This window comes from Salmo salar, chromosome ssa12, assembly GCF_905237065.1.
Source record: "Salmo salar chromosome ssa12, Ssal_v3.1, whole genome shotgun sequence".
Taxonomy (NCBI): domain Eukaryota; kingdom Metazoa; phylum Chordata; class Actinopteri; order Salmoniformes; family Salmonidae; genus Salmo; species Salmo salar.
Window position 1 is genome coordinate 93,424,696 of NC_059453.1, and position 22,056 is coordinate 93,446,751.

General features: G+C 37.7%; 1 protein-coding gene across 1 annotated transcript in view; it reads left to right on the forward strand.

Annotated features, from left to right (window-relative positions):
• The first annotated feature begins 1,873 nt into the window (after nucleotides 1-1,873).
• Nucleotides 1,874-22,056, forward strand: part of LOC106566192 (ceramide synthase 5) — an 84,690-nt gene continuing 64,507 nt past the window's right edge. Inside the window, exon 1 of the mRNA XM_014134065.2 lies at nucleotides 1,874-2,328. Coding sequence (XP_013989540.1) covers nucleotides 2,156-2,328 — 173 coding nt within the window. The 5' untranslated portion in view covers nucleotides 1,874-2,155. The remainder of the gene's footprint in view (nucleotides 2,329-22,056) is intronic.

The window sequence follows — 22,056 nt, forward strand, 5'->3', positions numbered from 1 at the left end:
GAGGCCACGGAAGGAGAGTTGTATGGCATTGAAGCTCATCTAGTGGTTAGTTAAAACAGTGTCCATGAAGGGCCAGTAGTATACAGAATGGTGTCGTCTGCGTAGAGGTGGATCAGAGATTCACCAGCAGCAAGAGCGGCATCATTGATGTATACAGAGAAAAGAGTCGTCCCGAGAATTGAACCCTGTGGCACCCCCATAGAGACTGCCAGAGGTCCGGACAACAGGCCTTCCGATTTGACACATTGAACTCTATCAGAGAAGTAGTTGGTGAACTAGGCGAGCCAATCATTTGAGAAACCAAGGCTGTTGAGTCTGCCAATAAGAATGTGGTGATTGACAGAGTCGAAAGCCTTGGCCAGGTCGATGAATACAACTGCACAGTACTGTCTCTTATCGATGGCGGTTATGATATCTTTTAGGACCTTGAGCGTGGCTGAGGTGCACCCATGACCAGCTCGGAAACCAGATTGCATAGCGGAGAAGGTACGGTGGGAATCGAAATGATCGGTGATCTGTTTGTTAACTTGGCTTTCAAAGACCTTAGAAAAGCAGGGTAGGATAGATATAGGTCTGTAGCAGTTTGGGTCTAGAGTGTCTCCCCCTTTGAAGAGGGGGATGACCGCGGCAGCTTTCCAATCTTTGGGGATCTCAGACGATACGAAAGAGAAGTTGAACAGGCTAGTAATAGGGGTTGCAACAATTTCGGCTGATAATTTTAGAAAGAGAGGGTCCAGATTGTCTAGCCCTGCTGATTTGTAGGGGTCCAGATTTTGCAGCTCTTTCAGAACATCAGCTATCTGGATTTGGGTGAAGGAGAAATGGGGGAGGCTTAGGCAAGTTGCTGTGGGGGGTGCAGGGCTGTTGACCAGGGTAGGGGGGGGGGGGGGGCCAGGTGGAATGCATGGCCAGCTGTAGAAAAATGCTTATTTAAATTCTCAATTATTGTAGATTTATCAGTGGTGACAGTGTTTCCTAGCCTCAGTGCAGTGGGCAGCTGGGAGAAGGTGCTCTTATTCTTATTACGATAAGAAAGACACTAGTCTATCTGGTTGGAAAAGCAATAGTGAAGGTCCCATCAATAATACCACCGTTTATAAACTACAACTACCGGGAACGCTTACTAAACAGACCAAGAAGACCAGGCCAGGGTTTGAAAATTTGCGAAGTCAATGAGAGAAGTGAAAAACTATTTCTTAGTTGTTAATTTTGTTAAATTGTTGTTAAATCTAATGGGACAATCTAGATTCTAGCCAATGTCTTAAGTAGTTGAACGTGTTATTACTCCAACCTCGTGAATGTGACAAACTGACACGTTTTCATTTTCGTAATTTTTTTTTTTTTAAAACGTTATATTGAAGAGGTGTAACACCTTGCACCACATGTGCAGTTTGGCTAGCCAACGTCGCCATCTTCATACCATCAAGACAGAACAACAAGATATCTATTTCACAGGATGTAGAAATGTGAAGCATCCGGTTGGAGTCTCCACTCACTTCCAAATATGGTAGTGAGAGGAAGCCCAGTGGCCGGCAGTGGGAAAAGACGGAACAAAGGATGGATTTTAACCGATATTCTGATAGTTTTCTCTTCGATGAAACATTTGATCTCAATACAGATTTCCCTTCCCAAAACTAGAATATGTACTCGAACAGAGTGGACTATGTTATGTAGACGTTTACCCTTTGCCCAATGTTTTTTTTTTTTTTAAGAATCGCGTTTGTTTAGAAGGAGTGCAAAGGCGTTATTGAGTTATTGCACATGCGCACTTCACAGAGTAGGCGTTCCCTGTTGCTAGAACGAGCCAATAGGATGTCGCTACATCATGTTTGGCTCTGCCCACCTTCTCGTTTGTTCTGCCCACATTTCTTCCCATCTTAAAACGACAAGCTGTGGTCTTTTTTAGTAAAAAAATAAATACAAAATCTTGGTTCAGTTCTGGACTGTCTTTGATGATTCTTCTGTGTTTTGAGGCCTGTTTAATAATTTCATCAATCCAACAATTCTATCACGGACAACAAAACGTTTCTCAGACTCATCCAACACTCAGTCTTCAAAGGAAAGGGCGGTGGAAACGTTTCCCTCGTTTTTTTTCTCTCTCTCTCTCTCCAGAGGATTTACATTTCTTATTAAATCGAAGCCACTTTTGGTGATCATGGCTGCTCTTTCAGTGTGGTTTTGGAACGAGAGGTTTTGGCTTCCACATAATGTGACTTGGGCGGATCTTGCAGACCCAGCGCCCGGGGTGGAGTATCCAAAAGCCGGGCATTTACTCTCTGCCTTACCGCTGGCTGTGGGGATCTTTGCTGTCAGAATACTATTTGAGAGGTACGCACTATTTAGCTTTTCGAAGTCATGTTACCATGACGTTTTTCCCCCCTCATGTTTTCTTTTATCAACTCTTTTCTTGAAGATAACACTCGCCCGGCCGTATATGCACTGAGTCTTCGATTATTTTTTTCCTTGCAATCGTATTTTTTTGGGGGGGTGTAGTCCCATAGAGTTATGAATTAGAATACTTTAATAGGATCTCTATGGTTGCCCATCCATGTCAGCCTTATGATAGCTAAGCGATCCTCTAGCTGCTTGCTACTTCCTAGGGCAGGGGTCGGCAACAGGAGGTCTACGGACCAAAACCGTTCCTCAAGTGTTTTTCTTTGGTCTTCCAAAGTTTAAACTTTTTGGTAACCCCCCCCCTGTAAAACCAAAATAATTTTTTTAATCTGTTCCCAAGTATTCCCACAAATAAAAAGAGACATATGTGATCGTATCTCAATGTAATCAAGGTAGGAAAGGATTATGTTATTTTCAAATACAACCTCCTTTTGGGCTTTCTTGTGGTCAATTTGAGTGTACAAATTATTATAATTATGTTCCGGCCCCTTTACCATCCGCTCTGACAAACATCGTCCCGCTGCAAAATCTAGTTGTCTACCCCTGTCCTAGTGAGAGCACTAGCATCGAAAATAAGCTCATTTTATCCATTGATTTAATATATTTGGCTGACAGTGACAGTACAACAACTTGATGACAAAGTTTGCAGACAGTTCTCAGGGCTGGCCCATGGCCTGTATTCTCAGGGTTAGTTATTACATAGGTATTCACTTTAGAAAGCACACCTCTCACAATCTCCAGTCCAGGTTGCCTTTACTTCAAACCATGCTCAGCAATCATGGCTATAGACATGGTGGGGAGTAAAACAGTTATAAACCGTTATAAACTGGTTATAACAGACCCTTGTCACAGAGAAACGGACACAGCAGGGCTGCAGGATCACAAATCATTCCATTACCAGTATTAATGACACCTGTCCTGTCAGTCTACCCATCCATACCTAAAGAGTTTATCATCATTACCAAACAGCCTCAGGCCTGGTTGGGGACCGACGTACAGTATATAGCCTAGCCCAGGTCTCTACAACCCTGTTCCCTGAGAGCTACCGTCCTGTAGGTTTTACGCTCCAACACTAATCTAGCACACCTGATTGTAATAATTTAGCTGGTTGATAAGCTGAATCAGGTTTAGTTACAGGTGGGATTGGAGTGAAAACCTACAGGAGATTAGCTCTCTGGGAAGAGGATTGCAGAACCCTGCCCTAGCCTATGTGTCATGGGTTGAGTTGGGTTGGGACTTGTCACATCTATGTGGGAACTAGGCCTATTTGTCATGAATGAGAGAGAGGAGGAGATAGGAGAGGTCAATTTTCTGTTTAATTAACTTCTGGTATAAACTTGCTTTGACAAGTTTTAGAATCTCAAGGTTTTTGCTTCGGAGGGAGTTTTCCCTTGTAACTGTTGTCCCTTGGGTTTCAGGGATAGTCAGGGTTAGTCAGGGATAGTCAGGGTTAGTCAGGGAAAGTTTGGCTGAAATCCAGGATGAAGTATTGCAATGGATGTAGTGATATTGTAGGTTTTTAATAGTGGCTCTGAACATCGTGGGAATTTCACCAAACTGTTGGTCATCTTGTACTTGCAGAAGCCATATTCATAAATCATCTCAGTAGTAGGAGTCCTGCTTTAAGAAAGTCAGAAATGTTATCTTTAGATCACAATGAATAAGATTAAATGGGCAGGGGTACCTGATCCTCGGGGCGACAGGACGCCGAGTGGTTAGAGCGTTGGACCAGTAACCGAAAGGTTGCTGGATCGAATCCCCGAGCTGACAAGGTAAAAATCTATTGTTCTGCCCCTGAACAAGGCAGTTAACCCACTGTTCCTAGGCCGCCATTGTAAATAAGAATTTGTTCTTAACTGACTTGCCTAGTTAAATAAAGGTCAAATAAAAAAAAGCACTACTCTGAGATGCTTGGTACATAACTCCCCAGATCTTCACCAATGCAAAGGAGATGGGAAGCACAAGGGCAAGGGTTTGTTTCTGGAAGTAAGGGACCTTAGTCCTTCCTCACCTCTCAGGGGAATAAGGGGCCTTAGTCCTTCCTCACCTCTCAGGGGAATAAGGGTTTGTTTTCTGGAAATAAGGGGCCTTAGTCCTTCCTCACCTCTCAGGGGAATAAGGGTTTGTTTTCTGGAAGTTGTGAAGTAGCCAATCGTCACATTCACATGGCACACAAACACGTTCTAGAACAGAAGTTGATTGTGTTGAAAGTTCAGTTTTTGTAGGCCATAAGCCAGTTCATTTATAAGCCAATTCATGAACTTGAACTGTGTTACTAGTGCCAATAATGACACATGAAGTAGGATTATCTCTGTTGCATCATATTTTTCTTTAACCTGTACCTTGGAAACCTTTTCTCTGTGAGGAGAGGAGTAAGCAACAAAAAAACAAACAGTTTCAGACTGTTTTGGCCTAAAACATGTCTTGACCTTATCCTTTTCTACTGAACTGATTGGGCTTGGCTAATAGCCTCGTTTATGTAAACAGCGCATCCTTCAGTTCATTCAACATCTCTTTACACTCTCATGTACGCACACCTCTAGGCTACATTCATTTTGTGGTTTATTGAACGTTTTCTCAACTGCCATACAGACAGAGAGACTGCTAGCTTGCTGGACTAGCTCAGGTGGCTCCCACCACTGTTGCTGCTCTCAGATATTGTTGACTGTCACAGGATTTACAAGCTGTTGTAGTTTCAGCACTGCCTCTGTCTCTTGGCAACAGACCTGGATTCTAACAGGATGTGTATTTTCAATTGTAATTTCTTTGGGCTTGATTGAATTTGCCTGGTTTAATGGACCAATTAGAATAGTCCCAAAACTGGAAACCTTTCCCATCTGGCACTCCAGGCAGGCTAGACATTTTTTACATGTTTAGATTAGTACTTGAACCCAAGTCTGCTTAGCAACATGGCCCAGGGTTTATTTAAATGGTCTGGTCCCGAGGAAGAAAAGGGATGTTTTAACATGTCTGTTATGTCTCTTCCTGTTGCTTCTGTCTCTGGTCCTATCATCCTTCCCTGCTCAGAAGATCAGTTGTATTAGTAACCCTCAGACCAGTTGTATTAGTAACCCTCAGACCAGTTGTATTAGTAACCCTCAGACCAGTTGTATTAGTAACCCTCAGACCAGTTGTATTAGTAACCCTCAGACCAGTTGTATTAGTAACCCTCAGATCAGTTGTATTAGTAACCCTCAGATCAGTTGTATTAGTAACCCTCAGACCAGTTGTATTAGTAACCCTCAGACCAGTTGTATTAGTAACCCTCAGACCAGTTGTATTAGTAACCCTCAGACCAGTTGTATTAGTAACCCTCAGACCAGTTGTATTAGTAACCCTCAGATCAGTTGTATTAGTAACCCTCAGATCAGTTGTATTAGTAACCCTCAGAAGATCAGTTGTATTAGTAACCCTCAGACCAGTTGTATTAGTAACCCTCAGACCAGTTGTATTAGTAACCCTCAGATCAGTTGTATTAGTAACCCTCAGACCAGTTGTATTAGTAACCCTCAGATCAGTTGTATTAGTAACCCTCAGACCAGTTGTATTAGTAACCCTCAGATCAGTTGTATTAGTAACCCTCAGACCAGTTGTATTAGTAACCCTCAGACCAGTTGTATTAGTAACCCTCAGATCAGTTGTATTAGTAACCCTCAGATCAGTTGTATTAGTAACCCTCAGACCAGTTGTATTAGTAACCCTCAGACCAGTTGTATTAGTAACCCTCAGAAGATCACTGATAATAAACTAGTTTACTCTATGGTGTAAACACTGATAATAAACTAGTTTACTCTATAATGTAATAAACACTGATAATAAACTAGTTTACTCTATAATGTAATAAACACTGATAATAAACTAGTTTACCCTATAATGTAAACACTGATAATAAACTAGTTTACCCTATAATGTAATAAACACTGATAATAAACTAGTTTACTCTATAATGTAATAAACACTGACAATTCAACTAGTTTACTCTATGGTGTAAATACCTGATAATAAACTAGTTTACTCTATGATGTAATAAACACTGATAATAAACTAGTTTACCCTATAATGTAATAAACACTGATAATAAACTAGTTTACTCTATGATGTAATAAACACTGATAATAAACTAGTTTACCCTATGATGTAATAAACACTGATAATAAACTAGTTTACCCTATAATGTAATAAACACTGATAATAAACTAGTTTACTCTATAATGTAATAAACACTGATAATAAACTAGTTTACCCTATGATGTAATAAACACTGATAATAAACTAGTTTACTCTATAATGTAATAAACACTGATAATAAACTAGTTTACTCTATAATGTAATAAACACTGATAATAAACTAGTTTACTCTATAATGTAATAAACACTGATAATAAACTAGTTTACCCTATGATGTAATAAACACTGATAATAAACTAGTTTACTCTATAATGTAATAAACACTGATAATAAACTAGTTTACCCTATGATGTAATAAACACTGATAATAAACTAGTTTACCCTATAATGTAATAAACACTGATAATAAACTAGTTTACTCTATGATGTAAACACTGATAATAAACTAGTTTACCCTATAATGTAATAAACACTGATAATAAACTAGTTTACCCTATAATGTAATAAACACTGATAATAAACTAGTTTACCCTATGATGTAATAAACACTGATAATAAACTAGTTTACTCTATAATGTAATAAACACTGATAATAAACTAGTTTACTCTATAATGTAATAAACACTGATAATAAACTAGTTTACCCTATAATGTAATAAACACTGATAATAAACTAGTTTACCCTATGATGTAATAAACACTGATAATAAAGTAGTTTACTCTATAATGTAATAAACACTGATAATAAACTAGTTTACCCTATAATGTAAACACTGATAATAAACTAGTTTACCCTATAATGTAATAAACACTGATAATAAACTAGTTTACTCTATAATGTAATAAACACTGATAATAAACTAGTATACCCTATAATGTAATAAACACTGATAATAAACTAGTTTACTCTATAATGTAATAAACACTGATAATAAACTAGTTTACCCTATAATGTAAACACTGATAATAAACTAGTTTACTCTATAATGTAATAAACACTGATAATAAACTAGTTTACCCTATAATGTAATAAACACTGATAATAAACTAGTTTACCCTATGATGTAATAAACACTGATAATAAACTAGTTTACCCTATGATGTAATAAACACTGATAATAAACTAGTTTACTCTATGATGTAATAAACACTGATAATAAACTAGTTTACTCTATAATGTAATAAACACTGATAATAAACTAGTTTACCCTATAATGTAATAAACACTGATAATAAACTAGTTTACTCTATGATGTAAACACTGATAATAAACTAGTTTACCCTATAATGTAATAAACACTGATAATAAACTAGTTTACCCTATGATGTAATAAACACTGATAATAAACTAGTTTACCCTATGATGTAATAAACACTGATAATAAACTAGTTTACCCTATGATGTAATAAACACTGATAATAAACTAGTTTACCCTATAATGTAATAAACACTGATAATAAACTAGTTTACCCTATGATGTAATAAACACTGATAATAAACTAGTTTACCCTATGATGTAATAAACACTGATAATAAACTAGTTTACTCTATGATGTAATAAACACTGATAATAAACTAGTTTACTCTATAATGTAATAAACACTGATAATAAACTAGTTTACCCTATAATGTAATAAACACTGATAATAAACTAGTTTACCCTATAATGTAATAAACACTGATAATAAACTAGTTTACCCTATGATGTAATAAACACTGATAATAAACTAGTTTACTCTATGATGTAAACACTGATAATAAACTAGTTTACCCTATAATGTAATAAACACTGATAATAAACTAGTTTACCCTATAATGTAATAAACACTGATAATAAACTAGTTTACCCTATGATGTAATAAACACTGATAATAAACTAGTTTACTCTATAATGTAATAAACACTGATAATAAACTAGTTTACTCTATAATGTAATAAACACTGATAATAAACTAGTTTACCCTATAATGTAATAAACACTGATAATAAACTAGTTTACCCTATGATGTAATAAACACTGATAATAAACTAGTTTACTCTATAATGTAATAAACACTGATAATAAACTAGTTTACCCTATAATGTAATAAACACTGATAATAAACTAGTTTACCCTATGATGTAATAAACACTGATAATAAACTAGTTTACTCTATAATGTAATAAACACTGATAATAAACTAGTTTACTCTATAATGTAATAAACACTGATAATAAACTAGTTTACTCTATAATGTAATAAACACTGATAATAAACTAGTTTACTCTATGATGTAATAAACACTGATAATAAACTAGTTTACTCTATAATGTAATAAACACTGATAATAAACTAGTTTACTCTATAATGTAATAAACACTGATAATAAACTAGTTTACCCTATAATGTAAACACTGATAATAAACTAGTTTACTCTATAATGTAATAAACACTGATAATAAACTAGTTTACCCTATGATGTAATAAACACTGATAATAAACTAGTTTACCCTATGATGTAATAAACACTGATAATAAACTAGTTTACCCTATGATGTAATAAACACTGATAATAAACTAGTTTACCCTATGATGTAATAAACACTGATAATAAACTAGTTTACCCTATGATGTAATAAACACTGATAATAAACTAGTTTACTCTATGATGTAATAAACACTGATAATAAACTAGTTTACCCTATAATGTAATAAACACTGATAATAAACTAGTTTACCCTATGATGTAATAAACACTGATAATAAACTAGTTTACCCTATAATGTAATAAACACTGATAATAAACTAGTTTACTCTATGATGTAAACACTGATAATAAACTAGTTTACTCTATGATGTAATAAACACTGATAATAAACTAGTTTACCCTATGATGTAATAAACACTGATAATAAACTAGTTTACTCTATGATGTAATAAACACTGATAATAAACTAGTTTACCCTATAATGTAAACACTGATAATAAACTAGTTTACTCTATAATGTAATAAACACTGATAATAAACTAGTTTACTCTATAATGTAAACACTGATAATAAACTAGTTTACTCTATAATGTAAACACTGATAATAAACTAGTTTACCCTATAATATAAACACTGATAATAAACTAGTTTACCCTATAATGTAAACACTGATAATAAACTAGTTTACCCTATGATGTAATAAACACTGATAATAAACTAGTTTACCCTATGATGTAATAAACACTGATAATAAACTAGTTTACTCTATAATGTAATAAACACTGATAATAAACTAGTATACTCTATAATGTAATAAACACTGATAATAAACTAGTTTACCCTATGATGTAATAAACACTGATAATAAACTAGTTTACCCTATAATATAAACACTGATAATAAACTAGTTTACCCTATAATGTAATAAACACTGATAATAAACTAGTTTACCCTATGATGTAATAAACACTGATAATAAACTAGTTTACCCTATGATGTAATAAACACTGATAATAAACTAGTTTACTCTATAATGTAATAAACACTGATAATAAACTAGTATACTCTATAATGTAATAAACACTGATAATAAACTAGTTTACCCTATGATGTAATAAACACTGATAATAAACTAGTTTACCCTATGATGTAATAAACACTGATAATAAACTAGTTTACTCTATGATGTAATAAACACTGATAATAAACTAGTTTACCCTATAATGTAATAAACACTGATAATAAACTAGTTTACCCTATAATGTAATAAACACTGATAATAAACTAGTTTACTCTATAATGTAATAAACACTGATAATAAACTAGTTTACTCTATAATGTAATAAACACTGATAATAAACTAGTTTACTCTATGATGTAATAAACACTGATAATAAACTAGTTTACCCTATGATGTAATAAACACTGATAATAAACTAGTTTACCCTATGATGTAATAAACACTGATAATAAACTAGTTTACTCTATGATGTAATAAACACTGATAATAAACTAGTTTACTCTATGATGTAATAAACACTGATAATAAACTAGTATACTCTATAATGTAATAAACACTGATAATAAACTAGTTTACCCTATGATGTAATAAACACTGATAATAAACTAGTTTACCCTATAATGTAATAAACACTGATAATAAACTAGTTTACCCTATAATGTAAACACTGATAATAAACTAGTTTACCCTATGATGTAATAAACACTGATAATAAACTAGTTTACCCTATGATGTAATAAACACTGATAATAAACTAGTTTACTCTATAATGTAATAAACACTGATAATAAACTAGTTTACTCTATAATGTAATAAACACTGATAATAAACTAGTTTACCCTATGATGTAATAAACACTGATAATAAACTAGTTTACCCTATGATGTAATAAACACTGATAATAAACTAGTTTACTCTATGATGTAATAAACACTGATAATAAACTAGTTTACCCTATAATGTAATAAACACTGATAATAAACTAGTTTACCCTATGATGTAATAAACACTGATAATAAACTAGTTTACTCTATAATGTAATAAACACTGATAATAAACTAGTTTACTCTATAATGTAATAAACACTGATAATAAACTAGTTTACTCTATGATGTAATAAACACTGATAATAAACTAGTTTACCCTATGATGTAATAAACACTGATAATAAACTAGTTTACCCTATGATGTAATAAACACTGATAATAAACTAGTTTACTCTATGATGTAATAAACACTGATAATAAACTAGTTTACCCTATGATGTAATAAACACTGATAATAAACTAGTTTACCCTATGATGTAATAAACACTGATAATAAACTAGTTTACCCTATAATATAAACACTGATAATAAACTAGTTTACCCTATAATGTAAACACTGATAATAAACTAGTTTACCCTATGATGTAATAAACACTGATAATAAACTAGTTTACCCTATGATGTAATAAACACTGATAATAAACTAGTTTACTCTATAATGTAATAAACACTGATAATAAACTAGTATACTCTATAATGTAATAAACACTGATAATAAACTAGTTTACCCTATGATGTAATAAACACTGATAATAAACTAGTTTACCCTATGATGTAATAAACACTGATAATAAACTAGTTTACTCTATGATGTAATAAACACTGATAATAAACTAGTTTACCCTATGATGTAATAAACACTGATAATAAACTAGTTTACCCTATAATGTAATAAACACTGATAATAAACTAGTTTACTCTATAATGTAATAAACACTGATAATAAACTAGTTTACTCTATAATGTAATAAACACTGATAATAAACTAGTTTACTCTATGATGTAATAAACACTGATAATAAACTAGTTTACCCTATGATGTAATAAACACTGATAATAAACTAGTTTACCCTATAATGTAATAAACACTGATAATAAACTAGTTTACTCTATAATGTAATAAACACTGATAATAAACTAGTTTACTCTATGATGTAATAAACACTGATAATAAACTAGTTTACCCTATAATGTAATAAACACTGATAATAAACTAGTTTACTCTATAATGTAATAAACACTGATAATAAACTAGTTTACCCTATGATGTAATAAACACTGATAATAAACTAGTTTACTCTATGATGTAATAAACACTGATAATAAACTAGTTTACTCTATGATGTAATAAACACTGATAATAAACTAGTTTACTCTATGATGTAAACACTGATAATAAACTAGTTTACTCTATAATGTAAACACTGATAATAAACTAGTTTACTCTATGATGTAATAAACACTGATAATAAACTAGTTTACTCTATGATGTAAACACTGATAATAAACTAGTTTACTCTATAATGTAAACACTGATAATAAACTAGTTTACTCTATGATGTAATAAACACTGATAATAAACTAGTTTACTCTATAATGTAATAAACACTGATAATAAACTAGTTTACTCTATGATGTAATAAACACTGATAATAAACTAGTTTACCCTATGATGTAATAAACACTGATAATAAACTAGTTTACTCTATGATGTAATAAACACTGATAATAAACTAGTTTACCCTATGATGTAAATAACTGATAATAAACTAGTTTACTCTATGATGTAATAAACACTGATAATAAACTAGTTTACTCTATGATGTAATAAACACTGATAATAAACTAGTTTACTCTATGATGTAATAAACACTGATAATAAACTAGTTTACCCTATGATGTAATAAACACTGATAATAAACTAGTTTACTCTATGATGTAATAAACACTGATAATAAACTAGTTTACTCTATGATGTAAATAACTGACATTTGATAAAACAGGAAAGCCCTGGTGTCTGTTCATGTTGGTTCCTCGTTACAGAATGTTGAGATAGAAATGTATAGTGTAGAAGAGATGTGATCAGGGGATGTGTGTCAGGTTAGCATAGCGAATCGTGTCAGCTCTTTTCATTACATTTCTATCTGCTGTAATCTGAGTGTTTGATCTCACTGAATAGGGCCCAGTGTACTCCTGATCTAAATGGTAGATACAGTATCATACCGTCCTTTATGGATTAATATTTAACACAAGGAAGAAACGGAGGTGTGTTTTCCCCTGTGACTCAGGTTTTCACCCTAATGCAGTGTGTTTGGACAATAGTCATATTTTTCATAGCTTGTGAACTGGAATGACAAGAGGAAGAGGGATTTTTTATTTTATTTTTTCTCACAAACTGGTCGGAGTAGTTTCAGAAACAAGATCAGATTAAGGGCTGTTTTTTTTTATTTCTCACATTCTAATCAACCACACTACTCTGTCTGGCTGAATGACTGCCACACCGGGCGAGTAGTGTCAGATTCCACCGCAGTTTCCCTTCCTTTAACCTGATACCAGATCTGTATGAGGTGTAGCCAACTTCCTGGTCATTGTACATTTACAGATCTGGGACCAGGCTACCACCCTCCAAAACCACAATACCACACTGCTTGCTCCACTGTAGGCTTCTGGCCTCCCACAATTAACTTCTGTTGTGGGTTTCTGGCTTAGTTAGGTTAACCTTTAATGTAGACTACCGGCTTACCCACAGTTAGGTTAACCTTTAATGTAGACTACCGGCTTACCCACAGTTAGGTTAACCTTTAATGTAGACTACTGGCTTACCCACAGTTAGGTTAACCTTTAATGTAGACTACTGGCTTACCCACAGTTAGGTTAACCTTTAACGTAGACTACTGGCTTACCCACAGTTAGGTTAACCTTTAACGTAGACTACTGGCATATCCTCACAGTTAGGTTAACCTTTAATGTAGACTACTGGTTTACCCACAGTTAGGTTAACCTTTAATGTAGACTACTGGCTTACCCACAGTTAGGTTAACCTTTAATGTAGACTACTGGCTTACCCACAGTTAGGTTAACCTTTAATGTAGACTACTGGTTTACCCACAGTTAGGTTAACCTTTAATGTAGACTACTGGTTTACCCACAGTTAGGTTAACCTTTAATGTAGACTACTGGCTTACCCACAGTTAGGTTAACCTTTAATGTAGACTACTGGCTTACCCACAGTTAGGTTAACATTTAACGTAGACTACTGGCTTACCCACAGTTAGGTTAACCTTTAATGTAGACTACCGGCTTACCCACAGTTAGGTTAACCTTTAACGTAGACTACTGGCATATCCTCACAGTTAGGTTAACCTGTTGGGTCTAGGGGGCAGCATTTGCACGTCTGGATAAAAAAAATGTACCCGATTTAATCTGGTTACTAATCCTACCCAGTAACTAGAATATGCATATACTTATTATATATGGATAGAAAACACTCTAAAGTTTCCAAAACTGTTTGAATGGTGTCTGTGAGTATAACAGAACTCATTTGGCAGGCAAAACCCTGAGACATTTTCTGACAGGAAGTGGATACCTGATGTGTTGTATTGATTTTAAACCTATCCCATTGAAAAACACAGGGGTTTAGGAATATTTTGGCACTTCCTATTGCTTCCACTAGATGTCACCAGCCTTTACAAAGTGTTTTGAGTCTTCTGGAGGGAGATCTGACCGAACAAGAGCCATGGAACGGTGATGTCCCATTAGACACCTGGCGCGCTACTTCATGTTGGGTACCCTCGTTCCAATACGTTATAAAGGCTATGCATTCGTCCACCTTGAATATTATTCATGTTCTGGTTAAAAAAGGCCCTAATGATTTATGCTATACAACGTTTGACATGTTTGAACGAACGGAAATATATTTTTTCCCCTCGTTCATGACGAGAAGTCCGGCTGGCTTACATCATGTGCTAACGAGACGGAGATTTTTGGACATAAATGATGAGCTTTTTTGAACAAAACTACATTCGTTATGGACCTGTGATACCTGGAAGTGACATCTGATGAAGAGAATCAAAGGTAATGGATTATTTACATAGTATTTTCGATTTTAGATCTCCCCAACATGACGTCTAGTCTGTATCGCAACGCGTATTTTTCTGGGCACAGTGCTCAGATTATTGCAAAGTGTGATTTCCCAGTAAGGTTATTTTTAAATCTGGCAAGTTGATTGCGTTCAAAAGATGTAAATCTATAATTCTTTAAATGACAATATAATATTTTACCAATGTTTTCTAATTTTAATTATTTAATTTGTGACGCTGACTTGACTGCCGGTTATTGGAGGAAACGATTTCCTCAACATCAATGCCATAGTAAAACGCTGTTTTTGTATATAAATATGAACTTGATAGAACTAAAAATGCATGCATTGTCTAACATAATGTCCTAGGAGTGTCATCTGATGGAGATTGTAAAAGGTTAGTGTATCATTTTAGCTGGTTTTATGGTTTTGGTGACCCTGTCTTTGACTTGACAAAACATTACACACAACTCTTGTAAATGTACTGTCCTAACATACTCTAAATTTATGCTTTCGCCGTAAAACCTTTTTGAAATCGTAAAACGTGGTTAGATTAAGGAGATGTTTATCTTTCAAATGGTGTAACATAGTTGTATTTTTGAAAAATTTGAATTTTGACATTTATTTGGATTCAAATTTGCCGCTCTTGAAATGCACCTGCTGTTGATGGAGTGCACCACAGGTGGCACGCTAGCGTCCCACCTAGCCCCAAGAGGTTAACCTTTAATGTAGACTACTGGTTTACCCACAGTTAGGTTAACCTTTAATGTAGACTACTGGCTTACCCACAGTTAGGTTAACCTCTAATGTAGACTACTGGCATATCCTCACAGTAGGCTAACCTTTAACGTAGACTACTGGCATATCCTCACAGTAGGCTAACCTTTAACGTAGACTACTGGCATATCCTCACAGTAGGCTAACCTTTAACGTAGACTACTGGCATATCCTCACAGTTAGGTTAACCTTTAACGTAGACTACTGGCATATCCTCACAGTAGGCTAACCTTTAACGTAGACTACTGGCATATCCTCACAGTAGGCTAACCAATGTTGGCTGGGCCAAAGGGGTTTGAATCTGTTAGACTAGTGTGTGGTCTGTCTAGTGAATGGCTGGGTCAAAGGGGTTTGAATCTGTTAGACTAGTGTGTGGTCTGTCTAGTGAATGGCTGGGTCAAAGGGGTTTGAATCTGTTAGACTAGTGTGTGTGGTCTGTCTAGTGAATGGCTGGGTCAAAGGGGTTTGAATCTGTTAGACTAGTGTGTGGTCTGTCTAGTGAATGGCTGGGTCAAAGGGGTTTGAATCTGTTAGACTAGTGTGTGGTCTGTCTAGTGAATGGCTGGGTCAAAGGGGTTTGAATCTGTTAGACTAGTGTGTGGTCTGTCTAGTGAATGGCTGGGTCAAAGGGGTTTGAATCTGTTAGACTAGTGTGTGGTCTGTCTAGTGAATGGCTGGGTCAAAGGGGTTTGAATCTGTTAGACTAGTGTGTGGTCTGTCTAGTGAATGGCTGGGTCAAAGGGGTTTGAATCTGTTAGACTAGTGTGTGGTCTGTCTAGTGAATGGCTGGGTCAAAGGGGTTTGAATCTGTTAGACTAGTGTGTGGTCTGTCTAGTGAATGGCTGGGTCAAAGGGGTTTGAATCTGTTAGACTAGTGTGTGGTCTGTCTAGTGAATGGCTGGGTCAAAGGGGTTTGAATCTGTTAGACTAGTGTGTGGTCTGTCTAGTGAATGGCTGGGTCAAAGGGGTTTGAATCTGTTAGACTAGTGTGTGGTCTGTCTAGTGAATGGCTGGGTCAAAGGGGTTTGAATCTGTTAGACTAGTGTGTGGTCTGTCTAGTGAATGGCTGGGTCAAAGGGGTTTGAATCTGTTAGACTAGTGTGTGGTCTGTCTAGTGAATGGCTGGGTCAAAGGGGTTTGAATCTGTTAGACTAGTGTGTGGTCTGTCTAGTGAATGGCTGGGTCAAAGGGGTTTGAATCTGTTAGACTAGTGTGTGGTCTGTCTAGTGAATGGCTGGGTCAAAGGGGTTTGAATCTGTTAGACTAGTGTGTGGTCTGTCTAGTGAATGGCTGGGTCAAAGGGGTTTGAATCTGTTAGACTAGTGTGTGGTCTGTCTAGTGAATGGCTGGGTCAAAGGGGTTTGAATCTGTTAGACTAGTGTGTGGTCTGTCTAGTGAATGGCTGGGTCAAAGGGGTTTGAATCTGTTAGACTAGTGTGTGTGGTCTGTCTAGTGAATGGCTGGGTCAAAGGGGTTTGAATCTGTTAGACTAGTGTGTGTGGTCTGTCTAGTGAATGGCTGGGTCAAAGGGGTTTGAATCTGTTAGACTAGTGTGTGTGGTCTGTCTAGTGAATGGCTGGGTCAAAGGGGTTTGAATCTGTTAGACTAGTGTGTGGTCTGTCTAGTGAATGGCTGGGTCAAAGGGGTTTGAATCTGTTAGACTAGTGTGTGTGGTCTGTCTAGTGAATGGCTGGGTCAAAGGGGTTTGAATCTGTTAGACTAGGTGTGTGGTCTGTCTAGTGAATGGCTGGGTCAAAGGGGTTTGAATCTGTTAGACTAGTGTGTGGTCTGTCTAGTGAATGGCTGGGTCAAAGGGGTTTGAATCTGTTAGACTAGTGTGTGGTCTGTCTAGTGAATGGCTGGGTCAAAGGGGTTTGAATCTGTTAGACTAGTGTGTGGTCTGTCTAGTGAATGGCTGGGTCAAAGGGGTTTGAATCTGTTAGACTAGTGTGTGGTCTGTCTAGTGAATGGCTGGGTCAAAGGGGTTTGAATCTGTTAGACTAGTGTGTGTGGTCTGTCTAGTGAATGGCTGGGTCAAAGGGGTTTGAATCTGTTAGACTAGTGTGTGGTCTGTCTAGTGAATGGCTGGGTCAAAGGGGTTTGAATCTGTTAGACTAGTGTGTGTGGTCTGTCTAGTGAATGGCTGGGTCAAAGGGGTTTGAATCTGTTAGACTAGTGTGTGGTCTGTCTAGTGAATGGCTGGGTCAAAGGGGTTTGAATCTGTTAGACTAGTGTGTGTGGTCTGTCTAGTGAATGGCTGGGTCAAAGGGGTTTGAATCTGTTAGACTAGTGTGTGGTCTGTCTAGTGAATGGCTGGGTCAAAGGGGTTTGAATCTGTTAGACTAGTGTGTGTGGTCTGTCTAGTGAATGGCTGGGTCAAAGGGGTTTGAATCTGTTAGACTAGTGTGTGGTCTGTCTAGTGAATGGCTGGGTCAAAGGGGTTTGAATCTGTTAGACTAGGTGTGTGGTCTGTCTAGTGAATGGCTGGGTCAAAGGGGTTTGAATCTGTTAGACTAGTGTGTGGTCTGTCTAGTGAATGGCTGGGTCAAAGGGGTTTGAATCTGTTAGACTAGGTGTGTGGTCTGTCTAGTGAATGGCTGGGTCAAAGGGGTTTGAATCTGTTAGACTAGTGTGTGTGGTCTGTCTAGTGAATGGCTGGGTCAAAGGGGTTTGAATCTGTTAGACTAGTGTGTGGTCTGTCTAGTGAATGGCTGGGTCAAAGGGGTTTGAATCTGTTAGACTAGTGTGTGGTCTGTCTAGTGAATGGCTGGGTCAAAGGGGTTTGAATCTGTTAGACTAGTGTGTGGTCTGTCTAGTGAATGGCTGGGTCAAAGGGGTTTGAATCTGTTAGACTAGTGTGTGTGGTCTGTCTAGTGAATGGCTGGGTCAAAGGGGTTTGAATCTGTTAGACTAGTGTGTGGTCTGTCTAGTGAATGGCTGGGTCAAAGGGGTTTGAATCTGTTAGACTAGTGTGTGTGGTCTGTCTAGTGAATGGCTGGGTCAAAGGGGTTTGAATCTGTTAGACTAGTGTGTGGTCTGTCTAGTGAATGGCTGGGTCAAAGGGGTTTGAATCTGTTAGACTAGTGTGTGGTCTGTCTAGTGAATGGCTGGGTCAAAGGGGTTTGAATCTGTTAGACTAGTGTGTGGTCTGTCTAGTGAATGGCTGGGTCAAAGGGGTTTGAATCTGTTAGACTAGTGTGTGTGGTCTGTCTAGTGAATGGCTGGGTCAAAGGGGTTTGAATCTGTTAGACTAGTGTGTGGTCTGTCTAGTGAATGGCTGGGTCAAAGGGGTTTGAATCTGTTAGACTAGTGTGTGTGGTCTGTCTAGTGAATGGCTGGGTCAAAGGGGTTTGAATCTGTTAGACTAGTGTGTGGTCTGTCTAGTGAATGGCTGGGTCAAAGGGGTTTGAATCTGTTAGACTAGGTGTGTGGTCTGTCTAGTGAATGGCTGGGTCAAAGGGGTTTGAATCTGTTAGACTAGTGTGTGTGGTCTGTCTAGTGAATGGCTGGGTCAAAGGGGTTTGAATCTGTTAGACTAGTGTGTGTGGTCTGTCTAGTGAATGGCTGGGTCAAAGGGGTTTGAATCTGTTAGACTAGGTGTGTGGTCTGTCTAGTGAATGGCTGGGTCAAAGGGGTTTGAATCTGTTAGACTAGTGTGTGTGGTCTGTCTAGTGAATGGCTGGGTCAAAGGGGTTTGAATCTGTTAGACTAGTGTGTGGTCTGTCTAGTGAATGGCTGGGTCAAAGGGGTTTGAATCTGTTAGACTATGTGTGTGGTCTGTCTAGTGAATGGCTGGGTCAAAGGGGTTTGAATCTGTTAGACTAGTGTGTGGTCTGTCTAGTGAATGGCTGGGTCAAAGGGGTTTGAATCTGTTAGACTAGTGTGTGGTCTGTCTAGTGAATGGCTGGGTCAAAGGGGTTTGAATCTGTTAGACTAGGTGTGTGGTCTGTCTAGTGAATGGCTGGGTCAAAGGGGTTTGAATCTGTTAGACTAGTGTGTGGTCTGTCTAGTGAATGGCTGGGTCAAAGGGGTTTGAATCTGTTAGACTAGTGTGTGGTCTGTCTAGTGAATGGCTGGGTCAAAGGGGTTTGAATCTGTTAGACTAGTGTGTGTGGTCTGTCTAGTGAATGGCTGGGTCAAAGGGGTTTGAATCTGTTAGACTAGTGTGTGTGGTCTGTCTAGTGAATGGCTGGGTCAAAGGGGTTTGAATCTGTTAGACTAGTGTGTGTGGTCTGTCTAGTGAATGGCTGGGTCAAAGGGGTTTGAATCTGTTAGACTAGTGTGTGGTCTGTCTAGTGAATGGCTGGGTCAAAGGGGTTTGAATCTGTTAGACTAGTGTGTGTGGTCTGTCTAGTGAATGGCTGGGTCAAAGGGGTTTGAATCTGTTAGACTAGTGTGTGTGGTCTGTCTAGTGAATGGCTGGGTCAAAGGGGGTTTGAATCTGTTAGACTAGTGTGTGGTCTGTCTAGTGAATGGCTGGGTCAAAGGGGTTTGAATCTGTTAGACTAGTGTGTGGTCTGTCTAGTGAATGGCTGGGTCAAAGGGGTTTGAATCTGTTAGACTAGGTGTGTGGTCTGTCTAGTGAATGGCTGGGTCAAAGGGGTTTGAATCTGTTAGACTAGTGTGTGGTCTGTCTAGTGAATGGCTGGGTCAAAGGGGTTTGAATCTGTTAGACTAGTGTGTGGTCTGTCTAGTGAATGGCTGGGTCAAAGGGGTTTGAATCTGTTAGACTAGTGTGTGGTCTGTCTAGTGAATGGCTGGGTCAAAGGGGTTTGAATCTGTTAGACTAGGTGTGTGGTCTGTCTAGTGAATGGCTGGGTCAAAGGGGTTTGAATCTGTTAGACTAGGTGTGTGGTCTGTCTAGTGAATGGCTGGGTCAAAGGGGTTTGAATCTGTTAGACTAGTGTGTGTGGTCTGTCTAGTGAATGGCTGGGTCAAAGGGGTTTGAATCTGTTAGACTAGTGTGTGGTCTGTCTAGTGAATGGCTGGGTCAAAGGGGTTTGAATCTGTTAGACTAGTGTGTGTGGTCTGTCTAGTGAATGGCTGGGTCAAAGGGGTTTGAATCTGTTAGACTAGTGTGTGGTCTGTCTAGTGAATGGCTGGGTCAAAGGGGTTTGAATCTGTTAGACTAGTGTGTGGTCTGTCTAGTGAATGGCTGGGTCAAAGGGGTTTGAATCTGTTAGACTAGTGTGTGGTCTGTCTAGTGAATGGCTGGGTCAAAGGGGTTTGAATCTGTTAGACTAGTGTGTGGTCTGTCTAGTGAATGGCTGGGTCAAAGGGGTTTGAATCTGTTAGACTAGTGTGTGGTCTGTCTAGTGAATGGCTGGGTCAAAGGGGTTTGAATCTGTTAGACTAGTGTGTGGTCTGTCTAGTGAATGGCTGGGTCAAAGGGGTTTGAATCTGTTAGACTAGGTGTGTGGTCTGTCTAGTGAATGGCTGGGTCAAAGGGGTTTGAATCTGTTAGACTAGTGTGTGGTCTGTCTAGTGAATGGCTGGGTCAAAGGGGTTTGAATCTGTTAGACTAGTGTGTGTGGTCTGTCTAGTGAATGGCTGGGTCAAAGGGGTTTGAATCTGTTAGACTAGTGTGTGTGGTCTGTCTAGTGAATGGCTGGGTCAAAGGGGTTTGAATCTGTTAGACTAGTGTGTGGTCTGTCTAGTGAATGGCTGGGTCAAAGGGGTTTGAATCTGTTAGACTAGTGTGTGGTCTGTCTAGTGAATGGCTGGGTCAAAGGGGTTTGAATCTGTTAGACTAGTGTGTGGTCTGTCTAGTGAATGGCTGGGTCAAAGGGGTTTGAATCTGTTAGACTAGTGTGTGGTCTGTCTAGTGAATGGCTGGGTCAAAGGGGTTTGAATCTGTTAGACTAGTGTGTGGTCTGTCTAGTGAATGGCTGGGTCAAAGGGGTTTGAATCTGTTAGACTAGGTGTGTGGTCTGTCTAGTGAATGGCTGGGTCAAAGGGGTTTGAATCTGTTAGACTAGTGTGTGGTCTGTCTAGTGAATGGCTGGGTCAAAGGGGTTTGAATCTGTTAGACTAGTGTGTGGTCTGTCTAGTGAATGGCTGGGTCAAAGGGGTTTGAATCTGTTAGACTAGTGTGTGGTCTGTCTAGTGAATGGCTGGGTCAAAGGGGTTTGAATCTGTTAGACTAGTGTGTGGTCTGTCTAGTGAATGGCTGGGTCAAAGGGGTTTGAATCTGTTAGACTAGTGTGTGGTCTGTCTAGTGAATGGCTGGGTCAAAGGGGTTTGAATCTGTTAGACTAGTGTGTGGTCTGTCTAGTGAATGGCTGGGTCAAAGGGGTTTGAATCTGTTAGACTAGTGTGTGGTCTGTCTAGTGAATGGCTGGGTCAAAGGGGTTTGAATCTGT